Source organism: Peromyscus maniculatus, chromosome 9, assembly GCF_049852395.1.
Source record: "Peromyscus maniculatus bairdii isolate BWxNUB_F1_BW_parent chromosome 9, HU_Pman_BW_mat_3.1, whole genome shotgun sequence".
Classification (NCBI taxonomy): domain Eukaryota; kingdom Metazoa; phylum Chordata; class Mammalia; order Rodentia; family Cricetidae; genus Peromyscus; species Peromyscus maniculatus.
The window spans coordinates 5,353,985-5,377,244 of NC_134860.1; the positions used below are offsets into that span (position 1 = coordinate 5,353,985).

Genomic DNA, 23,260 nt, shown 5'->3' on the forward strand with positions numbered 1-23,260 from the left:
TACTATGGCTCACCCCCAGGTAAGGATGCTTGGTAGGGCTGAGGAGTGTGCCTGCTAGGGCCTTGCTCACGGTAAAGCAAAGACTCTGGCTCTAAGCTGTAACGACTCCCTAGTCTACCTTTTTTTTTTTTTTTTGAGACAAGAGCCCACTAAGTTATAGGTTATTCCTGAACTCACACTTTAACTCGTATAGACCTTGAACTTGTATACCTGCCTCAGCCTTTGGAGTAGCTTAGACTACAGGCCTGTATCACCAGCTCTGGCTCACTTTCTCACTTAGTAGGTCTGGGATGAGACCAGAACTTACTAACAGGCTCAGTGCTAATCCTGATGCTGATATTGTTTGGGAACATTTTAGAATTACTTTGTTTACTTAAAAACTAAACAATTTTGAGAAATATAATAACTTCTTGTTCAAAAGACTCTTTCAGTGTTGAGCATGGTGGCACATACCTATACCTAAAACTCAGGAGGCTGAGACAGGAGGATAGCTAGTTAGAGGCCAGCCTGAGTTACATAACCTGTCTGAAAAAAAAGTTTTGGAAGTAATAATCTTTGTACTATTCTTAGATTAAAATTCTTATGTTATCCTCATATCTTCCAAATAATTTTTAATATTAATTAGATACCATATCTTTGTGGTATTGCTTGCTCAGTTCTTTAAATGTTTTTTTTAGCTATAATACTTTTTTTTTTTTTGGTTTTTCAAGACAGGGTTTCTCTGTGTAGCCTTGGCTGTCCTGGAACTCACTCTGTAAACCAGGCTGGCCTTGAACTTACAGAGATCTCCCTGCCTCTGCTTCCCGAGTGTTGGAATTAAAGTTGTGCACCACCACTGCCTGGCTTAGCTATCATATTCTACTTTTACAATCATAAATAGTATGAATCTTTTTATAAGATTAGACCAAAAATAGCAAGGCTCTTTTGTAATTTTAAGTATAGTGTACATTCTAGAATCCCTAATAATTTTGATTTTATATACATACACACATACACACATCTCTCATGTGTAATTATTGGCTTACTTGTCAATAAAACTTGACAAACTGAACAAAACTTGTAAAACTGAATAAAGACATTGTATTAAAATGATGAGCATTTTATAAAACCGTCATTATCTTAATAATAGGTATATTGTGGTTGTTATCAATACAATGTTGTTATTTTTATCTTGAGATGTAAAGATTGTTTTTGTTTCATTTAAGAAAGTTAATGCTCGTCTTTTTTCAGGTAATAATTGATGATCAGTTACCTGTTGATCATAAAGGAGAATTGCTGTGTTCTTATTCCAACAATAAAAGTGAATTATGGGTGTCACTTATAGAGAAAGCATACATGAAAGTTATGGGAGGATATGATTTCCCAGGATCCAACTCAGTAAGTCATGGGTATATGTTACAGACACAGACTTATGCTACCTAATATATTTTAAAGTTGAAAATGTATAGATGTTTTTGTTTATGGGAAAATAAATCAGATTATCAACCCCTGAGAAAAATGATCAGTTTCCTTATGATAAAGGTACATGTTTTCTTATGTAAGGATAGCACATTGTGTAAATTATGTATTTTTAAAGCCTAAAATATGTGTCTGCTATTAAATTGAGATACAGAGCACTGTGTGTTTCCAGGTCAAAAGGGGTTGGGTATCATATTGATAGTCTTATGTAAATTCAGGTATAAGAAATTGCTTTCCAGTCATCATTAATATAACCTGTAAAATTGATCCGTGTGCCGGGGTCCTTCATTTGCATGAGATAAACTATTAGATTTAAGCCATAAATTTATCAAATTGACATAAACTTTACATCTTGAAAATAACTAGCCTGTGGCCTTAGAAGTGGTCTACCTTGCCTCATTGTGTGTCTGTAATATAACATTTAAAGTCATGTTTTGGGGTTTGTAAAGATTGAGTCAGTGGGTGATAGCATAGCCCTTGGGAGGCTTAGGTAGGATTATTGCAACATTGAGGCCAGACTGGGCTACCTAGTGACTTCAGGAGGAGATATAAGAAGACCCTGTGTGCATAGAAAACATAATTTTTTAAAATTGGTAATTGCCCATCATTTGTACTTGATAAGTCTCCTTACCTAATACTAGTCCTTTTTCACTCTTTAGGTTCTTACAATGCAAGGTACTGAATGTAAAGGTCACACTTAATGAAATAGACATTAACAGTTTTACTTTCAACCTGCACATTCAGTTACTTTCTTTCAGAAACTTTTAGTTTAGCTTTGTAATTCATTGCCTTTTTTTGTTGTTTTTGTTTTTTAGATGGTGTCTCTTTATATAGCCCTGGCTGTCCTAGAACTGGTTATATAGACTAGGCTGGCCTTGAACTCATAGAGATTTGTCTGCCTCTGCCTCCATCATGCCCACCTAACTGATTTCCTTTTTATTCGGCTTAGAGAAAGAAAGAGTAGGAGTGTATGTAACATGTTAGAACCGAGTGTCTGGTTGTAAAAACTCACTGTGTGGTAAATAACTTGCCATCGTGCAGTCTCTGCATTGCATTTTGAGTCTTACCATATTTACCAATAAAATCTTTTATGGGGCTGGATAGACGGCTTAGCTGTTAAGAATACCTGTTGCTTTTGTAGAGGACCTGAGTTCTGTTCCCAGCTCCCAGCTGCCTGTAACTCCAGTTCCAGAGGATCTGATGCCTCTTCTGGCCTCCATGGGCACTAGGCACACATGTTGTGCAGACATGCATGCAGGCAAAATACCCGTACACATAAATCTTCTTTAAAAATTCTCTTGAGATCAGAGAGCAGAAAAGCAACTTTATCTTCAGATTTATGCCTATCAAGATCATTATGCCAAATCAGTAGCTCTCCTGGGGATTTATTAACAGCCTAAAACACTGACAGTTTGGAATTGTTTTTATATTTCAGAATATTGATCTACATGCACTGACTGGGTGGATACCAGAAAGGATTGCAATGCATTCAGATAGCCAGACCTTCAGTAAGGATAATTCATTCAGAATGCTTTATCAGAGGTAATTGTGCTTCCCTCCCTCTTCACCCTGCTCCTTCTGAAGTAACCAAGGCTGCTTAAGGGCATCCCACTATATTTAGGGTAGAGATTGTAGAAGCTGTCACCTGTAGCTGGAGTTTTCCTGTGTCCCACTCGGTCTGTCGCTACTCAGACCCAAGTAAACACACAGAGGCTTATATTAATTAAAACTGCTCGGCCATTAGCTCAGGCTAACTACTGACTAGCTCTTACACTTAAACTCAGCCCATTTCTGTTAATCTGTGTTGCCACATGTTCTGTGGCTTTACCTGTATGCCATTACATGCTGCTTCCTGGATGGCAGACTGGCATCTCCTGACTCAGCCTTCCTCTTCCCAGAATTCCCCTTGTCTGCTTACACTTAAGCCTATATTTCCTGCCTGGCTACTGGCCAATCAGTGTTTTATTAAACCAGTGTACAAAAGCATTATCCCACAGCAGTCACCTTTTGTTTTTGTCAGAAGTGTGGATAGACCTCCAACTTGTAACTCTCCTGCCTCAGCTTTCTGAGTGCTGGGATCACTTCTGCACACACTACCTCCAGCAAGAGCAGTCACTTTATGTGTCTGTTACCATCAGCCTTAATTATCCTCAGTCATGGGCACAGTTAATCCAAATTTTAGATAATCCAAAGTAATTGAATATGGAATGTGGAATGTGGAAAAACCATTTGCTCCTGCTAAGAACTTATCAAGTCTGGGGGAAGGTGGGAAAAGAAGTCTTGAGAATTTAAACTGCAAGTGGGCAATTTATATGGAGGTTCTGGGAAATTCTCCAAACTGTAACAAACATGGAGCATCAAAAGTAGGAAACCCTGTGATTTGGTAAACAAAGCCAAAGCCCTTTGGAGAAATAAATTTGGTAAGGACCCCTGCATCCTTATTTGTAGGCTGAAAATTTAGCACCTGTTCTTCTTCACTGATAGGTTTATGCCTGGGGATTAAGTTTTCCGGGGGGAGTGTGTGTGGCAGGGGAAGATGATAATTCATCTGTTAAAATAAAATAAAAAGTTTTCAGATTGGAAGTTTTCATGAAAGACAGTGTGATCTGAGATTGAAAATGCATCTTCCTCTAACTGCTTGTCTCGGCCTCTGCAGGTTTCACAAAGGGGACGTCCTCATCACCGCGTCGACCGGAGTGATGACGGAGGCTGAAGGGGAGAAGTGGGGCCTGGTCCCTACGCATGCTTACGCTGTTCTGGATATCAGAGAGTTCAAGGTCAAGCCTTACACTTTCTTATTTTTTTCTTGATTGATAAGATATTATGGTATCAAAATGATGATCAGAATTTTTTTTTTTTTAAGATTTATTTATTTATTATGTATACAGTGTTCTGCCTGCATGCATGCCTGCAGGCCAGCAGAGGGCATCAGATCTCATTACGGATGGTTGTGAGCTACCATGTGGTTGCTGGGAATTGAACTCAGGACCTCTGGAAGAACAGCCAGTGTGCTCTTAACAACTGAGCCATTTCTCCAGCCCCGCTGATGATCAGAATTTTAGAGCCATTCTACTAATGTAAGCAGCTTGGCTTCTACCATTGGAAATGAGGAGATGCAAAGGTGGAAAATGGAATTCAGTGTAGACAGTATAGACAGTGATAGCAGAACAGAAATCACACCTTTTCCTTTTCCATAAAAGTTTCCACAGTGAGACTGGTGCACAGCCATGAAGGCCCCAGGTGGCGTGTTGGTGTTTGGGGTTAGTCATGGTGGAAAACTCTAGGGTATAGAAGATATATATCTGTGAAAGTGAACATAGGAAGATGGCTGGGAATGAGAGATACCTTTGGGTCAGTGTGCACATGCATTTCTCTTCCTTGAAGTCTTTGCATGCTGTCAGGCCTTTTACAATCTTTCTCAGTATGTCCTTGGGCTAAAGTCTTTGATTGTGTGACCTTATTCCTTCTCAGATTATTGTTATTTTTAAATGAAAAGTTGATGAGTTCTCTGCAGTAGAAGATTCAAGTGCCCTTCCTTAATAGGGCAGAGATATGTGATCATTCAGCAAAAAACAGTACCCCATTATTTGTTAACTAAACTAAGTGTTAAATTGGCACACAGAAATATTTATTTAGGCTAGGGTATAATTCAAGAAATTTGTGATTTTGTTGTTAAACAGACATGAGAGTGTACTTACAGAAGCCTAGATGGTATGGTCTATTACACAGCTAGGCGATATTGTATCTGTCTGTCTGTCTTGCTCCTAGGGCCTTCAGGAAGAAATAACAGATTAAATCAAACACAAGAGAAAATGGCACAACAGGAGACACAGCATGTGTGAAGCTGTTGTTAGCCTGAGGCAGCAGCATGCAGTTTGACAGTTAAGGCTTTTTCTGAGACAGGGTTTTTCCATGTATCCCAGGCTGGCCTTGAACTCCTAACCTTCTGCCCAGCCTCCCAAGTACTGGGATTACAGGTACGTGCCACCATGCCTGGTTCTTTTTTTTTTTTTTTTTTTTCAGTAGGAGTATATTTTAAAATAATGATTAAAAAAATACAGGAGGTATATAAACTAGTGCCAGAAGTATTTGTCATTATTAGATACTATGCACTGTACATAATTATATGTGCTATACTCTTTACAGTTGACTGTACAAGTACAATAGGTTTGTTTTCACAAATCCCACAGTAAAAGGAAAACAAATTTTAAAAAATGTTTTAAAAAAATCCAGAATTATGGAGATAGGGTAGGAGGCAAACTAAAGGGTAGCCTGGGCTACATAGTCACCCTGAGATATGTAATAAGACCTTTCAAACAACAAATACATAGTACTTAACAGTAGTAACTGTTATTCATAATATTTTGGCCAGTGATTATGGTGTGTTCAGTTCTAAACAAACAAGCCTCCTAGCTTATTTAGTTACAAATGTGTATAATGTGTTGTACGCCGACATTAGGATGGCTATGATGTCACTAAGCAGCAAGAATTTTCAGACCCATTATTGTCTTCTGTGACCACTGTGGTATATAAGGTCCATCATGGACAAATGCTCCTGTGACACATGATTGTATAGGAAAGAAAGGCAGTCTGAGCCTTCCACAACAGTTAAACTTTAAGCCCTCCACTGGATAATATAGCTGAGTGGCATAGCACTTCTAGCGGTCATGAGCTTATAGATTCAATCCTCAGTCCTTGGTAAAACTTTATGATCTCAAGGGCTTTATGAATTAGGCAGGATTCCAACCCCAACCATTTTGTATAAAAATTTTATTTCCTTAAACATGGCAGTACAATTGATTCCTTAAAGCAAAAAGTAAAAAAGTTAATGTTAAGTAGCCAAAGGGTGTGCTTGTTTTAGAATTGCAATTTTCTACACACAGGAAGTGCTGTAATTAACAGTTACTATCCAGTCCTGAGCTCCTTCTTTTGTTAGGGCCTCCTGTGAGGTTGGTATCAGTGCAGTGTGAAGATAGTAAGACAGTGGCATGTGATTTAAGTTTGGATAGTGAAACAGTAGCCTTTTTGTTAGAAATTAGTGCCATTAGTTCCGTAATATTGATTTCTTAACAGTGATTCTGTAAAGATTGAGACATTTTATTGGAGTATATGTAAACAAAATAAGCTATGGCCCAGTAATAGTTTTTTCACTAATAATGTTCCCTTTCAGATTGCAGATGTGTAGCATTGTTACCCAACTTGAGCAGATTTTATAACCTGTACTCAATTGAAGCTTGTTTGTGAACTTCAGACTGTCAGAGTTGATCTTTGCCCAAATCTTTTTTTTTTTTTTTTTTTTTTTTTGTTTTTCGAGACAGGGTTTCTCTGTGTAGCTTTGCGCCTTTCCTGGAACTCACTTGGTAGTCCAGGCTGGCCTCGAACTCACAGAGATCCGCCTGGCTCTGCCTCCCAAGTGCTGGGATTAAAGGCGTGCGCCACCACCGCCCGGCTGCCCAAATCTTTGACATGTTAAAATAGAAAGCTTTAACTAGTGTTCTTTAGTTGTATATAAGTTTGAACCTTTCCTGGGTTTGTCTTTTATTGTGTGTGGTTTTGTTTCTGCTATATTTAGTCTTTGAAACATTTATTCAAATCTGATCCCCACCCCACCCCACCCCCCCTTTTTTTTTTTAAAGACAAGGTCTTACTATGTTGTCCTAGCTGGCCTGGAACTCAAGAGATCAACCTGCCTCTGCCTTTCAAGTGCTGTGATTAAAGGCATATGCCACCATGCCCTGCTAATTTTGACTTTCTTCTAAAATGTTACTATGCCTATAAGACTTTTCACAGTCTTAAAGCTACTTACAACCTTATTTGTGACTTTCATTAATACATTCCTAAAAGTATTTTTTGTGTATGTGTCCATCTAAATGCTTGCATGTTCTGTGATCTTCATTTCCCTTTCCCATCCTCTTTGATTTCTAGGTCTTCTCCTGGAGGGAATAGTACATAGTTCACTCTAAGGCACATCCATGGTTCAAGCCCCTTGCTTTTCACTCCACATAAGCCATATAGCATTTCTTAACCTCTCTTAAGGCTTTCTCCTTTGCTGGAAATAACTAGAATTCATATGTTGCAGCATATGCCATTTTTTTCCCCTAAAATTCTCTTGCATTTCTTCCTCTGTTTTGGGCCTTTTCTGTTTTATTAACAAAAATTCCCAATCATATGCCCTTGAAGTCTGATGCCTAAGATCTGCCTCTGGAAACTTTAACAGAAATTGCTACTCCTTTATGCTCTCCTTTTAGAAAGTGTTTTAAGATGTGAATTAAGAGTTTATATTTGGGGGCTGGAGAGATGGCTCAGAGGTTAAGAGCACTGACTACTCTTCCAGAGGTCCTGAGTTCAATTCCCAGCACCCACATGGTGGCTCACAACCATCTGTAATGAGATCTGGCGTCCTCTTCTGTATACATAACAAATAAATAAATCTTTAAAAAAAAGTTTATATTTGATAAGTAATCAAAGTTTATTCTAAGAGGATTATAACTAACAATATGGTAAATCTCTTCCAATTTAATATTATCCTTTGTTGTTAATCTTTTTGCTTTCTTTTGTCTTTTAATATAGGGCCTGCGATTTATCCAGTTGAAAAACCCTTGGAGCCATTTACGCTGGAAAGGAAGGTACAGTGAAAATGATGTGAAAAACTGGACCCCAGAATTGCAAAAGTATTTAAACTTTGATCCCCGAACAGCTCAGAAAATAGATAATGGTAAATATCTCTTTGTAACTTTAATACCATTTTGGGAGTGGGGGGGTGTATGAGTACCTGTGTGTGTATGCATATGGAGGTCATAGTTCAATATCAGGTAGCTTCCTCTGTTGCTCTACACCTTTTGGAGAATAAGGTGTCTCATTGAACAAGGAGCTTACTGATTGGCTAGCCAGCAAGACCCCAGGATCCTCCGGTCTTTGCCTCCCCAGCACTGGGAATAGAAACACACACTGGCACGCCCTGCTTTTACATGGGTGCTAGAGATGGAACTCAGGTCCTCATGCTTGCACAGTAAGCACTTGATTGACTAAGTCACTTCTCCAGCCTGTACTTATTATTTTTATGTATGTGTTTTGCCTGTCTATGTATATGCACCAGATGTGTACAGTCCCTGCAGAAGTCATAAGAGGACTTTCCTGGAATTAGAGTTACAGATGGGTGTGAGCCATTGTGTGGGTGTTAGGAACCAAATCCAGGTCTTCAAGAGCAGCAAGTACCAGTACTCAGCTATCTCTGTAGCTCCTCCAGCCCTTTAATATCATTTCTAATAACCTGTTTTTTCAAGATGAGATGTACCGGTCTCAAGAGTTTTTAATTTTTATTTTATTTTATGTACATAGGTATTTTTCCTGCATATATATCTGTGCACTCTGTGTGTGCTTGGTGACCTAGGAGGCAGATCCCTGAAACTAGAGTTAAAAAGAGTTGTGGGCCATCATGTGGGTGCTGGGATTGAATATGGGTCCTTTGCAGAGCAGCCAGGTGCTCTTAACCACTGAGCCTTCTCTCCAGCCCCTTACTTAAGTTATTTATAGTGATAAATAAGATATGTTTTAGATTAACAAAGACATTTGATTTTTAGGAATATTTTGGATTTCCTGGGATGATCTTTGCCAGTATTATGATGTAGTTTATTTGAGTTGGAATCCAGCTCTTTTTAAAGAATCAACTTGCATTCACAGGTAAGTTTTTATACATTTTAGAGTATGCTTCATAACATTTTCTTTATTTGAAAGATTTAAAAATTTTTAAATTTATGTGGGGATGAGAATGAGGTTTTTCACATGAGTGCATGTGCCTGGGAAGCCAGAAGAGGATGTTGGATTCTCTGGAGCTGGAGTTACAGGCAGCTGTGAGCCACCCAAAGTGGGTTCTGGAAATTCCCCTCATTAAAATTTTCAAATACAGTGATCAATTCAGAAGTACTATCAACCCCTCTTTTTGGCATTCCCAGTAGGCATTTTTTTCTGTTACTTTATTACACCAAAAGTTTTTGAAAGGGTGAAACAAAAAAGTCCTGATAGCTGTGCCTAGCAATGGTGGTGCACGCCTTTAATATCAGCACTTGGGAGGCAGAGGCAGTCAGATCTCCAGCTTTGAGGCCAGCCTGGGCTACAGAGTGAGTTCCAGGACAGCCAAGGCTGCACAGAGAAACCCTGTCTTGAAACATATTAATTAATTAATTAAAAATCCTGATAGCTTAATTGCATTTGAAACACACCCCCTTTTAAGGTAGTGTTTAAAGTCTAGCTGTGGGCTAGAGAAATGGCTCAGTGTGGGAGACCACCTCCCACTTTTTCTCCCAGGGTACTCTTGAGGAGGGAGAAGTGAGAAATATTTAGATAGAAATAAACACAGGATAGCCTCAGGAGGGCTTGGATCAAAACCCACCAGCCCCTTCTGTCTCTTCTAAATGGCTTTTAAAGGAATGCCAAGGAGGGGAGGAGCAAAAGACCTCCCCTTAGCACAGCCAAGTGCAGAACATTCCAAACACCTGTTAACCACACATGTGGTCAAGCCATCCCATAATGATGCCTTGCTGTGTAATGCAAGCTCAGATCTCACTAGGAAACCTCTGTGGACCCCAAAAATTCCCTCTAAATTTTTTAAAGAGCCCCTTAGGCCCCTCAGATAAACCGAGATCTGTCTTAGGTCATTCTCTATGATTATTTCTTCCATTACCTGTCATGGAGATATGCTTTCCGTCAAGCATACTCTTTATTAGGTTGGATGCCATCAGGAGAAAGTTGCCCGTCTCTAACTCTCAGCCTCTGGAAGGAGGGAACACTGAGCTTAACTTAGCTCTCACCTGGTTCCTATTGAGCTTAACAACCATCCACAGTGATCTCTATAGCTGCCACACCTCCCAGTACAGGAGTAGAGGATAATCAAGATGGCATATATCTTTTTTGGAATAGGTCTTAAGATGTCTATAACAGCCTTAGCTGTGCCAAGCCCCTTTTTAAATCAATAAACTCTTGATGCAACTGCATCAGATAAACTACTTCAAACTTAAAGATTCCCTTAGTTTTTACAAAACTCTGGTTCATTAACATCAACATAATTCTAGTATAAACATTACATATTTACAACTATCATGACTTTTTTTTTTTTTTTTTTCGAGACAGAGTTTGTCTGTGTAGCTTTGTGCCTTTCCTGGAACTCACTTGGTAGCCCAGGCTGGCCGTGAACTCACAGAGATCTGCCTGGTTCTGCCTCCCAAGTGCTGGGATTAAAGGTGTGTGCCACCACCGCCCAGCTGTTATGTTTTTACCAGCTTATCATGACTATTTACTATACATATTTACAACTTTAGAAGAGATCTCTTAACTGAACTATTACCACTATACATATTTACAACTCTTTACAAGCTTGCTTATTTATACTTCTTACAAACTTATATTCAAGAGGAAACTCTATAGATCTATTTACAAACTTATATTCATAAGGAAACTATTTTACAAACTTTAGCACATATCTAGAAGAGATTTCTTAGAAGAACTATTTACCAAACTTATGTTTAAGAGGAAATTCTATACAACTATACAGATACCTAGAAAGAATCTTAACAAAACTAACTTAACACTAGCAAGCATCTAGAAGAGATTTCTTAACATTTAGAAGAGACTTTTTAACTAACATCTGGATGAAATTCCTTAGCTAAACTATTAACAAGACAAGAAGTATGCAAATCATCTCTAAAGTTCAGAGTTTATAGTCAGCTTTGATATTATTCTGAAAGTTTTCCTGACAGTTGGAAACAAGAGTGTAATTTGTCAGTGACTCCCTCAACCCTGGGATTTAGTGAGTGCTGTCGCTATAGAGTTGTAACACTTGTTGCTAGGGGGCTGTAACACTCTTGGGACAATGCCACTCCCCCAAAGTCACCTTTCTCGCTAAGCTCTCTCAGCCGTTCTGGAACCAGCAGAGATGCACTCAGTGGCAGACGGTTTCTGACTAGGGGGTGTTCCTTTACCCAACTCATTGCAGTTCCCCTGAGTGCTACAATTCAGACAAATGTTTCTGTTTCAGCAAAACTCTCAGTCTGCTCTACTGAAAAGCCTTGCCTCAGGATGAGGGTGAAATTACCATATTGAGCTGCTGTAAAGCTCTTAGAAAAACTCCCTGTGCTGCTATTAGGCACTATCTTTCTCTTAAAGGAGCCTGCATTAATTTGCCGCTAGTCAGACAAAAGTGATGTGGCTCCGAGCTCCATTTCTTTTCAGCTTTTCATTGGCGCTGACATTCCTCTGTTCCACACTCCTCACCAAACTCTCAGACAGACATCAAGCTCCTGAGGGTACAAATTTTCCCTCTTTTTAATTTTTAAAAGCTGCTTTTTTAAGTTTACCATAATTTTTTAATAAAGTCAGTGTTTCTCTCTTGAATCTTAAGCCCAACTCAATCCTGCTAGCTTTTTTTCACACCTGAAGCCATCTCCCAATATAAGGACCGTTTTCCCCTTGTTTTCTAAAGGGTTTTAAAATAATTTGTTGATAAACAGTATTAGTGTTTTAGCTATCTCCTGAGAGGCAAACTGTTTGTTCTTAGTTTTTGGGAAGTAAAGCTAAGCTTTCTAGCAGTGCTTTGGGGGGGGGGGGACTTCATTTATAGCTGAAAAAAAAAAACAGTTTTTATGCAGTACTGCCATTTAGATCTGAAAAGCTACATTTCCCATAGTGCATTTCTCTATATTGGCCTGCTGCTAGACTACATTTCCCATAATTCCTTTTCAGGTCCCTTTACAAGATTTGTTTTTACACTTCTTTTGCTTTTTGCAACGGGAGATTTTTGAGTCAAGATTTTTGCTTTTTTACCACCAAAGATCGAGAGATTTCTGTTCTCTCTGAGCTGGCATTGCTAGGTGTTTTTCTTTCCTGATACTGTCCCGGAGCCTAGTTGTACTCACACACTTGCACATATTAGGGCAGGCACTTTTGTGCCCGAAACAAAATTCCCTCAGGACTTGCTCTTCCGCCTTTACCGGGTTAGTGAAAGTAACTTAAAATAAACCTTTTTTCATAGCCCTTTCAGAGAGATTCTTTCCCAGGTAGATTTTTGTCTTGTCCTGGCTTATCTCCTCCCCAGACACAGAGTCCCTAACGCCGCCACAGCAGCAGCGTGGCTTCACTGCTTCCTCCGAGCCAGCAGCTTCCCTAGGTTGCGCTGTTGGGCTTTCAGTGTCTCTTGGCTAGGTTCTAGCTGCAGGGGAATTTCTGGCTGCTGTTTTTACTGGCTTTAAGGAAAGACTAGGAGAGAGGTTTTGCCCTGTTCCAAGAGGTGTGTTTTTGTTTTTTCTGAGAGCAAACCACAGGTGATTTTCTCATAGATGTTACTTCTGAGTGAATTAAAGTTTTGCCCTTCCAGAAAAATAAATCTGAGAAAGATCTGAAAAGCTTTTTAGTTTTTTAGAGAGAGAAATTGCTAAGTTTTTTCCCCCCCAGGAAAGCTTTTAGTTTTTGAGAGAGAAAGACTACCAAGTTTTCCCAAGACTTTTGTTCTCTAAACTGACTTCATGGCCAAGAGGAAATGGACCCTTTTGAATAGTGTTGTACAAGTTTTCTCAGGCACGGCTGGTGGAGAGGAGAGTTTTATTTCTCCCACATCTGTCTCAAGGAAAATTCTTTCCTCTACCGCTTGGGACTTTTCACAGGACAAAAGTTTCCATAGAAATCTTTCTTCTGCCCATTTTTTCTCCTCTTTGATAGATTTTTTTCCTCTGATTTTTCCCAGTTTGCATTCCTAGCCCCATAGTTAAGAAATTAAGGACATAGTTCCTCTGTCTTGTTGCTTATCTTATTCTAAGTTTTCTTTACGCTATATTCCTACATTCTACTTTTTAAAGTTTTTTCTACACTATATTCCTACACTACCTTACATTTTTTCCTTAATTTTTATATATATAATTTTAAGAGAGAAAGAAACCTTAATAGAGAGAAATCTACTCTGCAGCCTCACTAGGGCATCTTTCAGCCCCTTTCACTCCTCAAAATAGATTACCCCACCTTAATTTCCATATTCAGACATGCCCTAATTTCCCAAAGTGCCCTCTAACGCCCCTTTCACCAAGTCCCTGGTCCCTCTTCCTGGCACCATTTGAGGGAGACCAGCTCTCATTTTTTTCCCCAGGGTACTCTTGAAGAGGGAGAAGTGAGAAATAATGTAAATAGAAATATAGAGGAGAGAGACAGATAGAAACACAGGATAGCCTCAGGAGGGCTTGGATCAAAACCCACCAGCCCCTTCTGTCTCTTCTAAAGGGCTTTTAAAGGAATGCCAAGGAGGGGAGCAAAAGACCTCCCCTTAGCACAGCCAAGTGCAGAACATTTCAAATGCCTGTTAACCACACATGTGGTCAAGCCATCCCCTAATGAGGCCTTGCTGTGTAAAGCAAGCTCAGATCTCACTAGGAAACCTCTGTGGACCCCAACAGCTCAGCAGTTAAGAGTTCTTGTTGCAGGTTGGAGAGATAGCTCAGTGGTTAAGAGCTGGCTGCTCTTCCAGAGGACCCCGATACAATTCCCAGCACATGGCAGCTCACAACTGTCTGTAACTCCAGTCCCAGGGCATCTGACACCTTCACACTAATGCACATAAAATAAAGTTAAATAAATTACAAAAAGAAAATGTTTTTGGGAAAAAAAAAGAGTTCTTGTTGCTCTTGTAGAGAACCCAGGTTCAATTCCCAGTACCCACATAGTGGCTCACAATCATGTTAACTCCAGTTCCTGAAGAACTGATGCCCTCTTCTGAAATCCACAGGCACCAAGCATATATATCATGCACATATATACATGCAGGCCAAACATTCATATACATAAAATAAAAAAATAAGTAAATATCAAAAACAATTTATTTATTTATTTATTCACTTATTTATTGTTGGTTTTTCGAGACAGGGTTTCTCTGTGTAGTTTTGGTGCCTGTCCTGGATCTCACTCTGTAGACCAGGGTGGCCTTGAACTCACAAGAGATCCACCTGGCTCTGCCTCCCGAGTGCTGGGATTAAAGGTGTGCACCACCACTGCTTGGCAAAAGATTTATTAAGATATTTTAAGAAGTTTAGTTGTGTAAGAAATTTAATCATTGCTGTCTTTTTGTTGGTTTTTCTTCCAGTACTTGGGATGCTAAACAAGGACCTGTGAAAGATGCTTATAGCCTGGCTAACAACCCTCAGTACAAATTGGAGGTGCAGTGTCCACAAGGGGGTGCTGCAGTTTGGGTTTTGCTTAGTAGACACATAACAGACAAGGTAAAGATACCTTCTAATAACATATTCACCACACAGAAGTTCTTTCAAATATAATTAACTGTTAGATCTACAGTTATCACCAGCCAGTTCCATTTATATGGGTGGTCTAAAATATGTTTTCTCAAGTAAATGATTATTATCATCAGGTAACTTTCCTCATTCCATAATTTTACATTTAAGTCTTAATCAAACTTCTCTAAAGGAGCAGTTTGCTTTTCAGTTGAGTATATGAGGGTTGATACATACTGTAGAAGTTATTAGAATATTCTAGAAGGGATTTGGAAAGGTTGGATCATTAGTTTTGATTGTAGAAAGGTTTATTGTAATCTTAATCCATATAGTAGTCATTTATTCAGAAAAGCATAACTTCTATAGAAGTTAAGTAGCTGAGTGTTCTTGAAAATGAGTTAACTAAGCATTTAGAATAGGGAACATCTTGAGTCTATTTTTCTAACCACCTTGGGTTCTCTGTGATTTTAGGATGACTTTGCAAATAACCGTGAGTTTATCACAATGGTTGTGTACAAGACTGATGGCAAGAAAGTTTATTACCCAGGTAAGTTCTGCTGAGCAGACATTGAAACATTCTTACTTAGATAACTGAGTTGAAAATGAAAGACTTGTATGTAGATGGCATGTGGAAATCAATAACAGTTGTGCTGTTGAACTAATAAAAACCAGCAAAACAGGTTGGGTATTTAGGTCTTGTTTTTAATTCCAAGAATTTGAAATTCTTGGAATTTGGGTTTATATATTCTTGTACATATCATATCATTGGAACTTAATTTCTAGGAGGTCCCAAGGTCTATAAACCACCAAAAAGAGAACAGAGGGAAAATGACATGGCGTGATTTTGTGTTTTAAAAGCATTGTTTCTTCTAGGCATTTATTAGTTACAGCCCACAGTGAAGCAGTTTTATTTGAGAAATGATGATGATTTGAACTTGGGTTGTTGTCAAGTAAGAGAACAGATTTGCATTTCCGTTTCAGTACTGTTGTGCAGGACTTGCTGAGCTGCTGGAGGGGGACCCTGGAATCCAGGATGATTCTAGTTTTGTGTGTGTGTGTGTGTTAGTAAAAGTAAGGTATAGTAGTTACTAAGTTGAGTAAGAACTGGTCAGATTGCAAGGAGGAGGCAGATTATGTTATAAGAGTAAAATCAGATGTTAATTTTTGGCTTGTTAAATTTGAGGTAGTAAGATTTCCAGGTAAGGATGCCAAGTGGGCAATTGATTTTTGAGTAGGGATATGAGGCATGCTAAGGACTTGAGATGCAGATTGATGAAGCAGAGGCATATAGGTAGCATTTGAAGCCTGTATTCTCTAAATCCTTTTTGAAGAGAGCTATAGATAGAGTTGAATGCCCAGGACTTGACCCTTAGGTTCTCATACATCTTGAGGCTGTGCAAAGAAGTTGGTACTATTACTGAAAAACTTGATCAGGATGCTTGATAAAATAATTGACGATACAGTGAGGTTTGATATAACCTAAGCAAAGGATGTATTCCAAGAGAAAAAAAGAAGGACACCTCTGTAGGAAACAGCAGGAAGCTATCTGAGAGGTCAGAAAAGATGCAACTGGACTTAGCATCTGGTAGTCATTGTTGACCTTGACAAGAACAGGCTCAGTCAGAAAGGTAGTTCTAGAGAGGATTGGAATTAGTTGATGTCTACTTTTGTTCAGTCATAGAGGACAATATGAATTCACCATTACACTGGTTATTGACCTTACCAGTCAGTTCTGCAGTTGGCATGACACATGGTCAGTACAAGTCAAACTAGCTATTTTCAAATGCCGGTCATTATATAACTAAAAAAAAAAAAAAACAATTATTTTCCATGCATGAAAATTTTATATGGCTTTATAATTTCAAATACATTTATTGCCCCTTTTGCTTTTAAAACTTAAGTTGTTGTTTTTTAGTTAAACAGTGTTCCCTCTTTTATGTGTAGTGATTTTTCAGGATACTTCCAGGGTTACAGTTTTATTTTCATCACATTAGAACAGGCATTTTTGCTCTCCATTAACAAAAGAATAAACACAGACGTGGATTAAAAACTTAGCCCATGGGCTGGTGAGATGGCTCAGTGGATAAAGGTGTTGGGTGCCAAGTTTGACAGCCTGAATTCAGTCCCTGTCACCTACATGGTAGAAGGGGAGACTGACTCCTCAAGTTACCCTCTGACCTCCACATGTGTGTGTACACACACAAATCAGTTAACAAAAACCCTTTAAAAAAACAAACCCACCAAATCATTAGTGAAAGGAAGACAAGATTAGTAGTTAAGAGGGACTTTGTTTAAGAAGCTATTTTTTAATATCCTCCAAGGTTTATTTAGTTCTAAGTTGGGGGGGGGGAGCTAAATAGATGTCTTTATATACTTTTTTTGTGTCTTTAAAAAAATGTTAACCTCAAAAGAAGGAATCCTGGTTCTCAATTTTTTTTTCTGTAAACTCACTGTCTGTGCAGCTGACCCACCTCCATACATTGATGGGATTCGGATCAACAGTCCTCATTACCTGACTAAGATAAAGCTGACCACACCTGGGACTCACACCTTTACCTTAGTGGTTTCTCAGTATGAAAAACAGAACACAATTCATTACACAGTGCGGGTAAGAAATTCACTAGCCATGAACCAACCATGCAGTGACAAAGTACAATAATACAGAGTCTAGGACATGTTCTGCGTTATACGTGGGGCTATTTGAAGATTTTTCTTTGAGATATAGTCTTGCTATGTATGGCCTCAAGTTCACTATGTAGTCCAGGCTGGCATTGAATTCATATACTCTGACCTCAGCTTCTAAAGTGCTAGGGAAAAAAATTATTTCTGAAAATCATTTTGTTTTTATGTGTTTATTAAATAATTATGTGTCCTCTAAAAATGTGAGTTGTACTTCACTTTGAATAACATTTTGAATGGACACATTTTCATAGTGATGGTTTATTTCTGAGTTAATGTGGTATATTAGATTAATAAGTGCAATTAAATGACAACTTTCAATAGGGCATGTAGGTGGCAGCACACACCTGTAAATCCCAGAGGCAAGAGGTGCTCAAGTTCAAAGCCAGCTTAAAACCTTGTCTTAAGCCTCCAGAAAACAAAAACCAATTTTGAACTGTTTTTACTTATATTGCTCTCACATTGCTGTGAAGTTCACTGTAGTTTTGTTGTACATGGATTTGTTTGTCACATGTAAGAAGTTAAAAAAAAAAAAAAAAGAAGTTCAAGTTGATGGATTTTTAATGATAAAAGAGACATTGGGAGCTTCATTCTTCAGTTGCAGAAGCCAAGGCCTGGGAAAACTGTCCTGAGTCATACACAGTGACAGACAGTCAAAACAGGATCCCCTAGTTCCTGGTTACTTAAATCTAACTTGATCCTAACTAGTATTTTAGCTATAGAATAGATCCAATGTATTCCCTTAATCACTTTGATAAGTTCCTGTGATGTTTCTCAGAATAATCTTTGGTGGGCCTTACCATTTTTTTAAATCTAGGTATATTCAGCATGCAGCTTTACTTTTGCGAAGATCCCTTCACCATATACCTTATCAAAACGGGTAAGAAAGTCTGTGGGTTGTAATCTCACTGTTCTTTTTAGCCTTTTAGATATCCATTTCCTTTCATTCTCTCATTAAAACACTTTCTGGGATATTACAGAAATACAAGGGAACAAATGTTTGTCAGTTTTGGTTAGAATAAAAGATCATCAGTGAGCAACATTGTTTCTGTGGAAATAAGTAATTCTAGAGCAAGGATAAGCATAGCTTTGCTTGTTAGGACTCAAAGAGAATTTGAAAATTTGCAGTGTAGGTAAAATAAATGTGCAGGAGATTCTAGGGAGAATTCCTAGTAGGGAGAACAATTTGATAATTGAGAGAGAGGTGGAGTAGAGTAAAGCAAGCTGGCTTAATGAAGACTTAGATGTCAGTGACACAGCTCAGAGAAACAGATTAAAACCATGGTGGAATCAGAATGTGAAATTTTGTTATGACAAACTTTATTTTATAGATTAATGGAAAGTGGAGTGGTCAGAGTGCCGGAGGATGTGGAAATTTTCAGGAGACTCACAAAAATAATCCCATCTACCAATTCCATATAGATAAGACTGGACCGTTACTGATTGAACTGAGAGGACCAAGGTTTGTGATGAGTAGCTTAGCTGCCTTTTTTCCTTTCTGTGCTGCACACTGACTGTAGGGCCTTGTGCATGGGTGCTAGGCAACCACTCTACCACTGAGCTATGCCCTATTAACTTAAAATCCTTAGTTTTAAGTTAATGAAGATATATTAAAACGGACCTTAAGGGAACAAAGTTTGGAAACAAATCTGTGCAAACATAGGCAAAGGATTTATGATAATTATGGCATTATAGAGGAGAGGTCAGCCTTCAGTAACTGCTATAGAATTCAGTATCCATGTATAATAGTAATTTGACCTATCTCACACCAGGCCTAAAAATCAGTTCTAGATTACAGACTAAGTGTTAAAAGTAAACAATAACTTCTAGAATATGATGCAGGTGAATATCTAGTATGAAATGCAGTTCAACATTTTTTCTGTGATGAGTGAGTCTTGGAATGCCTGAGAGCTGTATACTAACTATTCTTTGAATTTAGATTTTTATTTCAGGGCTTTTGTCTCTTCTGTAGGGTTTTCTGTCAATTACAATAACAATCTTTCATTTAGAAATTTATGTTAAATGATGTCTTATCTTTTGTGTTATTCCCTGGGGAGCCTGTAGTTTAAAAATAAAAAATTTTTAGCCTGGAGTGATGGCACAATGCCTTTAATTCCAGCACTCAGAGCAGAGAGATCTCTGAGTTTGAGGCCAGCTTGATCTACATAGTGAGTTCTGGGAAAATCAGGGCTACTTACTGAGACCCTGTCTCAAAAAGCAAAAAGTCCGTTTTAAGGTAAGCTTAATGCATTATTAGTCTTTATGGATTCAATTTCAAAACTAGATAGAAATAGTTTCAGGATACTGTTAACTTTTGGTAAAAATTTAAGCATATATACATATACATGCTTTAATAGTTCACCTACACTTTACAATGTTTCTTTGAAGCTGTTTACTAATATAGCCATGCTGTTTGATTTTAATACTAGGCAATACAGTGTTGGATTTGAGGTTGTAGCAGTTTCCATAACTGGAGATCCTGGTCCTCATGGCTTTCAGAGGAAATCTAGTGGTGACTATAGGTAATGTTGGCATTTTGTTTGTGTTTAGTGTATACTTTATGTGACATGATGTTCTATAAACCTTATTCTCATTTTCCCTGAATATAGGTGCGGATTTTGCTACTTAGAATTGGAAAATATACCTGCTGGGATCTTTAATATCATCCCTAGTACTTTTTTGCCTAAACAAGAAGGACCTTTTTTCTTGGACTTTAATAGTACTGTTCCCATCAAGACAACACAACTCCAATGATAGAGAACTCTCAGCTGTTACTGGATTCCATATTTAGCAGTCATCAACTCTTCAGACAGAGACAAATCATGATGGTGAGCCATCAGAATGGAATTAAATCAAAAACATGTTACAGTGGAATCTGGTACTTGTCATGGTGTTTGGTAAGAATTGTACATAGTCAGAATTACCTTATCACCTAAAGGTACTGTTTACATGGTTTTGTGCATACAGAGTTGGCATGTATTTAGGGGCTAACTTTGTATAAAAAATTATATATGATTACAGATTAGATTCAGCTATCACTGTGAGATGCTTTTGCTAACAGGACAAGGGAACTGAAACAAGATGAGGACAAGGAGGGCCACAGATCCACTGAATGCAAGAGCAGACTATTTTACTATCTTGAGATATTTACATTATGTTTCCTGTTTTTACAGAGCACGTAAGTTTACCCTGTTCATGTTGAACCCGACCGTACATCTTAGGCAACTGATTACCAAATGAATCATGTCATTATAACTAATTTGAATTTTCTATTGTGTCTTTAAATGTTTATTGTTGCCTAGATGTTATGAAATAATAAAGCTTTAAAAAGTACCATTTAGCTTAGCATGAAGATGCTCAGGCTTAAGAATGAAGGTTGTCAGTGTTAGATACATCATTCATTGTAGAGAGGACTGAGGTATATTTACTGTTGCTGTTTTTTAATTCTTAGCAGGTTGGTGAATGTAGTACTCTGAGACTGGAAATGTTAAAAGTTTAGTGTGTAGAGTTTTTAAATTGCTCTGTACTTGGTACTTTCATAACAGGGATTTGGAGGGTCCTTGAGAATTTAGTATGTGGTGATCGAGTTATACAGCATTCATAAAAAGTGAGTTGCCAGGAATTAGTGCCGTGTAAATTCCCATTTGTTTACATAGCAATCATCAGTACAGAATGATGCTCAAGATTTTAAAGTTCTGAAAAATAGGATGGGATCTGTCATTGTCTCTACTTTATAATTATCAAAACAATTTCTACTGCCTTTAATTGAAATAAAATATTTATACTTATGGAAAATGTATATAATTTAACCTCCAGAACTTGGTTTGAGTTAATCTACTGTTCCTTGTAAAAGACAGATGTACATGAATATACATGCTTCAAAGATACCTTAATTCAGTAGTTGGAAGGTTTTTATCATTGAGATTTCACTTGGCGAAACTCTTAGGACTTTTGATTTAGCCATGGCATAAACTTGAAATATAAGGATAAGGATTAATTTTTGCACTTGAAAACCTAATAGAAGGCTGAGAGGTAGCTCAGTAGCACAGCACTTGGCTTAGCATGTCCAAGGCCCTGGATTCAGTCCCCAGCAGCACAAAAATATAACTCAGTAGAGAAGACCTATATGTAAATAGTGTTGACTTCTGTAATCAAGCTCCTCCGTGGAGATTCTGCAAGTGTACAGGTAAGGCTGGATCAGTTATGCGCACGTGCACGCGCGCGCACGCACGCGCACACACATACACTTCAAGAATTGCAATTTGAACTTGAAGTTTAAAATACAGAATAGGAAAATAGCCAGGAGTTTTTTTTTTTTTTTTTTTTTTTTAACTATGAACTTACTCATCATGCATACTCTTTTTAATCTTCCCAGTGGTTAAGTCAAGTATAGGCACTATTACTTCTTTTTACAACCAGGGAAATAAGCCTGAAAGATTTTGTTTTACAAGCCTGCAGCCCAGCTGCTTTCTGTGTGGGGACAGCAGGCTGGAACTAGTGGTTGGAATTGACAGTTGGATCTGTGTTGTAGGAAGGTGACTTCATTGAACCAGAAGCACAGTAGTGGAACAGACACTTTAAAAAGGGGAAATTAGAACCTGCTGGAGAGGAGGGAGTGGCTCAGGTGTCTAGTTTCAGTACACACATAGATGCTCGGACTCAAAGAGGAAACTCCCCCTTGACACAGTAAAGAAAATGATGCACACCTTCAATCCCAGCACTCGGGAGGCAGAGGCAGGTGGATCTCTGTGAGTTCGAGGCCAGCCTGGGCTACCAAGTGAGTTCCAGGAAAGATGCAAAGCTACACAGAGAAACCCTGTCTCGGAAAACCAAAAAAAAAAAAGGGCTAAAGAGGGCCAAGAACTAACTGAGGTTAGTAGCTAAATTTCAGAAACGGTAACTTCAAAGACTAACGGTGGGGGGCGGCAAGGGGACAGGGTGGGAGAGTGAGTCAGTCTAAGGAGGGTGAGTCTCAGCACTGTAGAGAAAGTGAGAAGGCTGTGATGAGGAGCGGCAGGCGCTGCTGTAACTAGGAGGTGAGGAAGTGATGGCTGAAACAGGAGCTGGGCAAAGGTCAGCATTCTCTTCCTGATATAGGAGACAAGCAGGTGGCGGGCTGATGGGACAGGGAACTGAGGCAAGAAGCCAGATTATGAAGCACCGGTGCCCAAGTAAGGGGTTTAATGCTGTTTCCTAACACAAGAAAATCCATCTTCTATTCTCGGTGATAAATGCTCACGAGATTTTACTGTGTGACTCCCACTTAAAAGGCACATGTAAGGAACAGTGTTCAGGGAGACAGATACTTGAGCCAGAAATCCCCTGTGGTGGATCCTGAACATTAGATTACACAAGTTTACCTCAGAAATATTGATAAGAAGGGAAAATGAGTAGTCTCAACTGCAGGGAAGAGAGCTGAAAGGGACCTCCAGCAACTGAGACTATTAATAGGCAAAGCTAACTGGGCACTTCACCCCACAACATTGCAGTATGTAGCAGATACATTAAAATCCAATATTCTCAGATTTCTATTAGAAAAAGCACTGTGGAGCCAGCCACCCGGGAAGCTTTTAAAAGGACCCAAGTGTACCACAAATTAAATCAGACTGAGTCAGATGAAACCATATGGCAGGATGTTAGCCACCCACCCCCAGGAGACTACACTGACCAGTGAAGTGGAGAACCTCTCTTCTTGGGGCGGTGTCGCATGTGGCTGCCTGCCTCTGTCTCTCGTCAGTGTTTACCTTTGTAACACCAAAAGTGGAATTCTAATCCAGACCATGGGATTTGAACTTCATTTACCAGGGTTTCCCACCTTCCCTGAGAATGAGAGCAGACGCCCACGCATTCCATGGTCTTCCTTA

The 23,260-nt window shown here is 38.7% G+C and overlaps 1 protein-coding gene across 3 annotated transcripts in view; it reads left to right on the plus strand.

Annotated features, from left to right (window-relative positions):
• Positions 1-21,191, plus strand: part of Capn7 (calpain 7) — a 46,310-nt gene extending 25,119 nt beyond the window's left edge. For 2 of the 3 annotated variants that reach the window (XM_006981528.4, XM_076544228.1), the window contains 12 exons: positions 1,231-1,377; positions 2,894-3,000; positions 4,115-4,235; positions 8,029-8,173; positions 9,039-9,138; positions 14,573-14,708; positions 15,189-15,264; positions 17,180-17,325; positions 18,214-18,276; positions 18,728-18,858; positions 19,826-19,918; positions 20,006-21,191. In XM_006981528.4, the coding sequence (XP_006981590.1) occupies positions 1,231-1,377; positions 2,894-3,000; positions 4,115-4,235; positions 8,029-8,173; positions 9,039-9,138; positions 14,573-14,708; positions 15,189-15,264; positions 17,180-17,325; positions 18,214-18,276; positions 18,728-18,858; positions 19,826-19,918; positions 20,006-20,150 (1,410 nt within the window). In that variant the 3' untranslated portion in view covers positions 20,151-21,191. The remainder of the gene's footprint in view (positions 1-1,230; positions 1,378-2,893; positions 3,001-4,114; positions 4,236-8,028; positions 8,174-9,038; positions 9,139-14,572; positions 14,709-15,188; positions 15,265-17,179; positions 17,326-18,213; positions 18,277-18,727; positions 18,859-19,825; positions 19,919-20,005) is intronic. The other variant, XM_042284565.2, reaches the window with a different exon arrangement.
• The last annotated feature ends 2,069 nt before the right edge of the window (positions 21,192-23,260 follow it).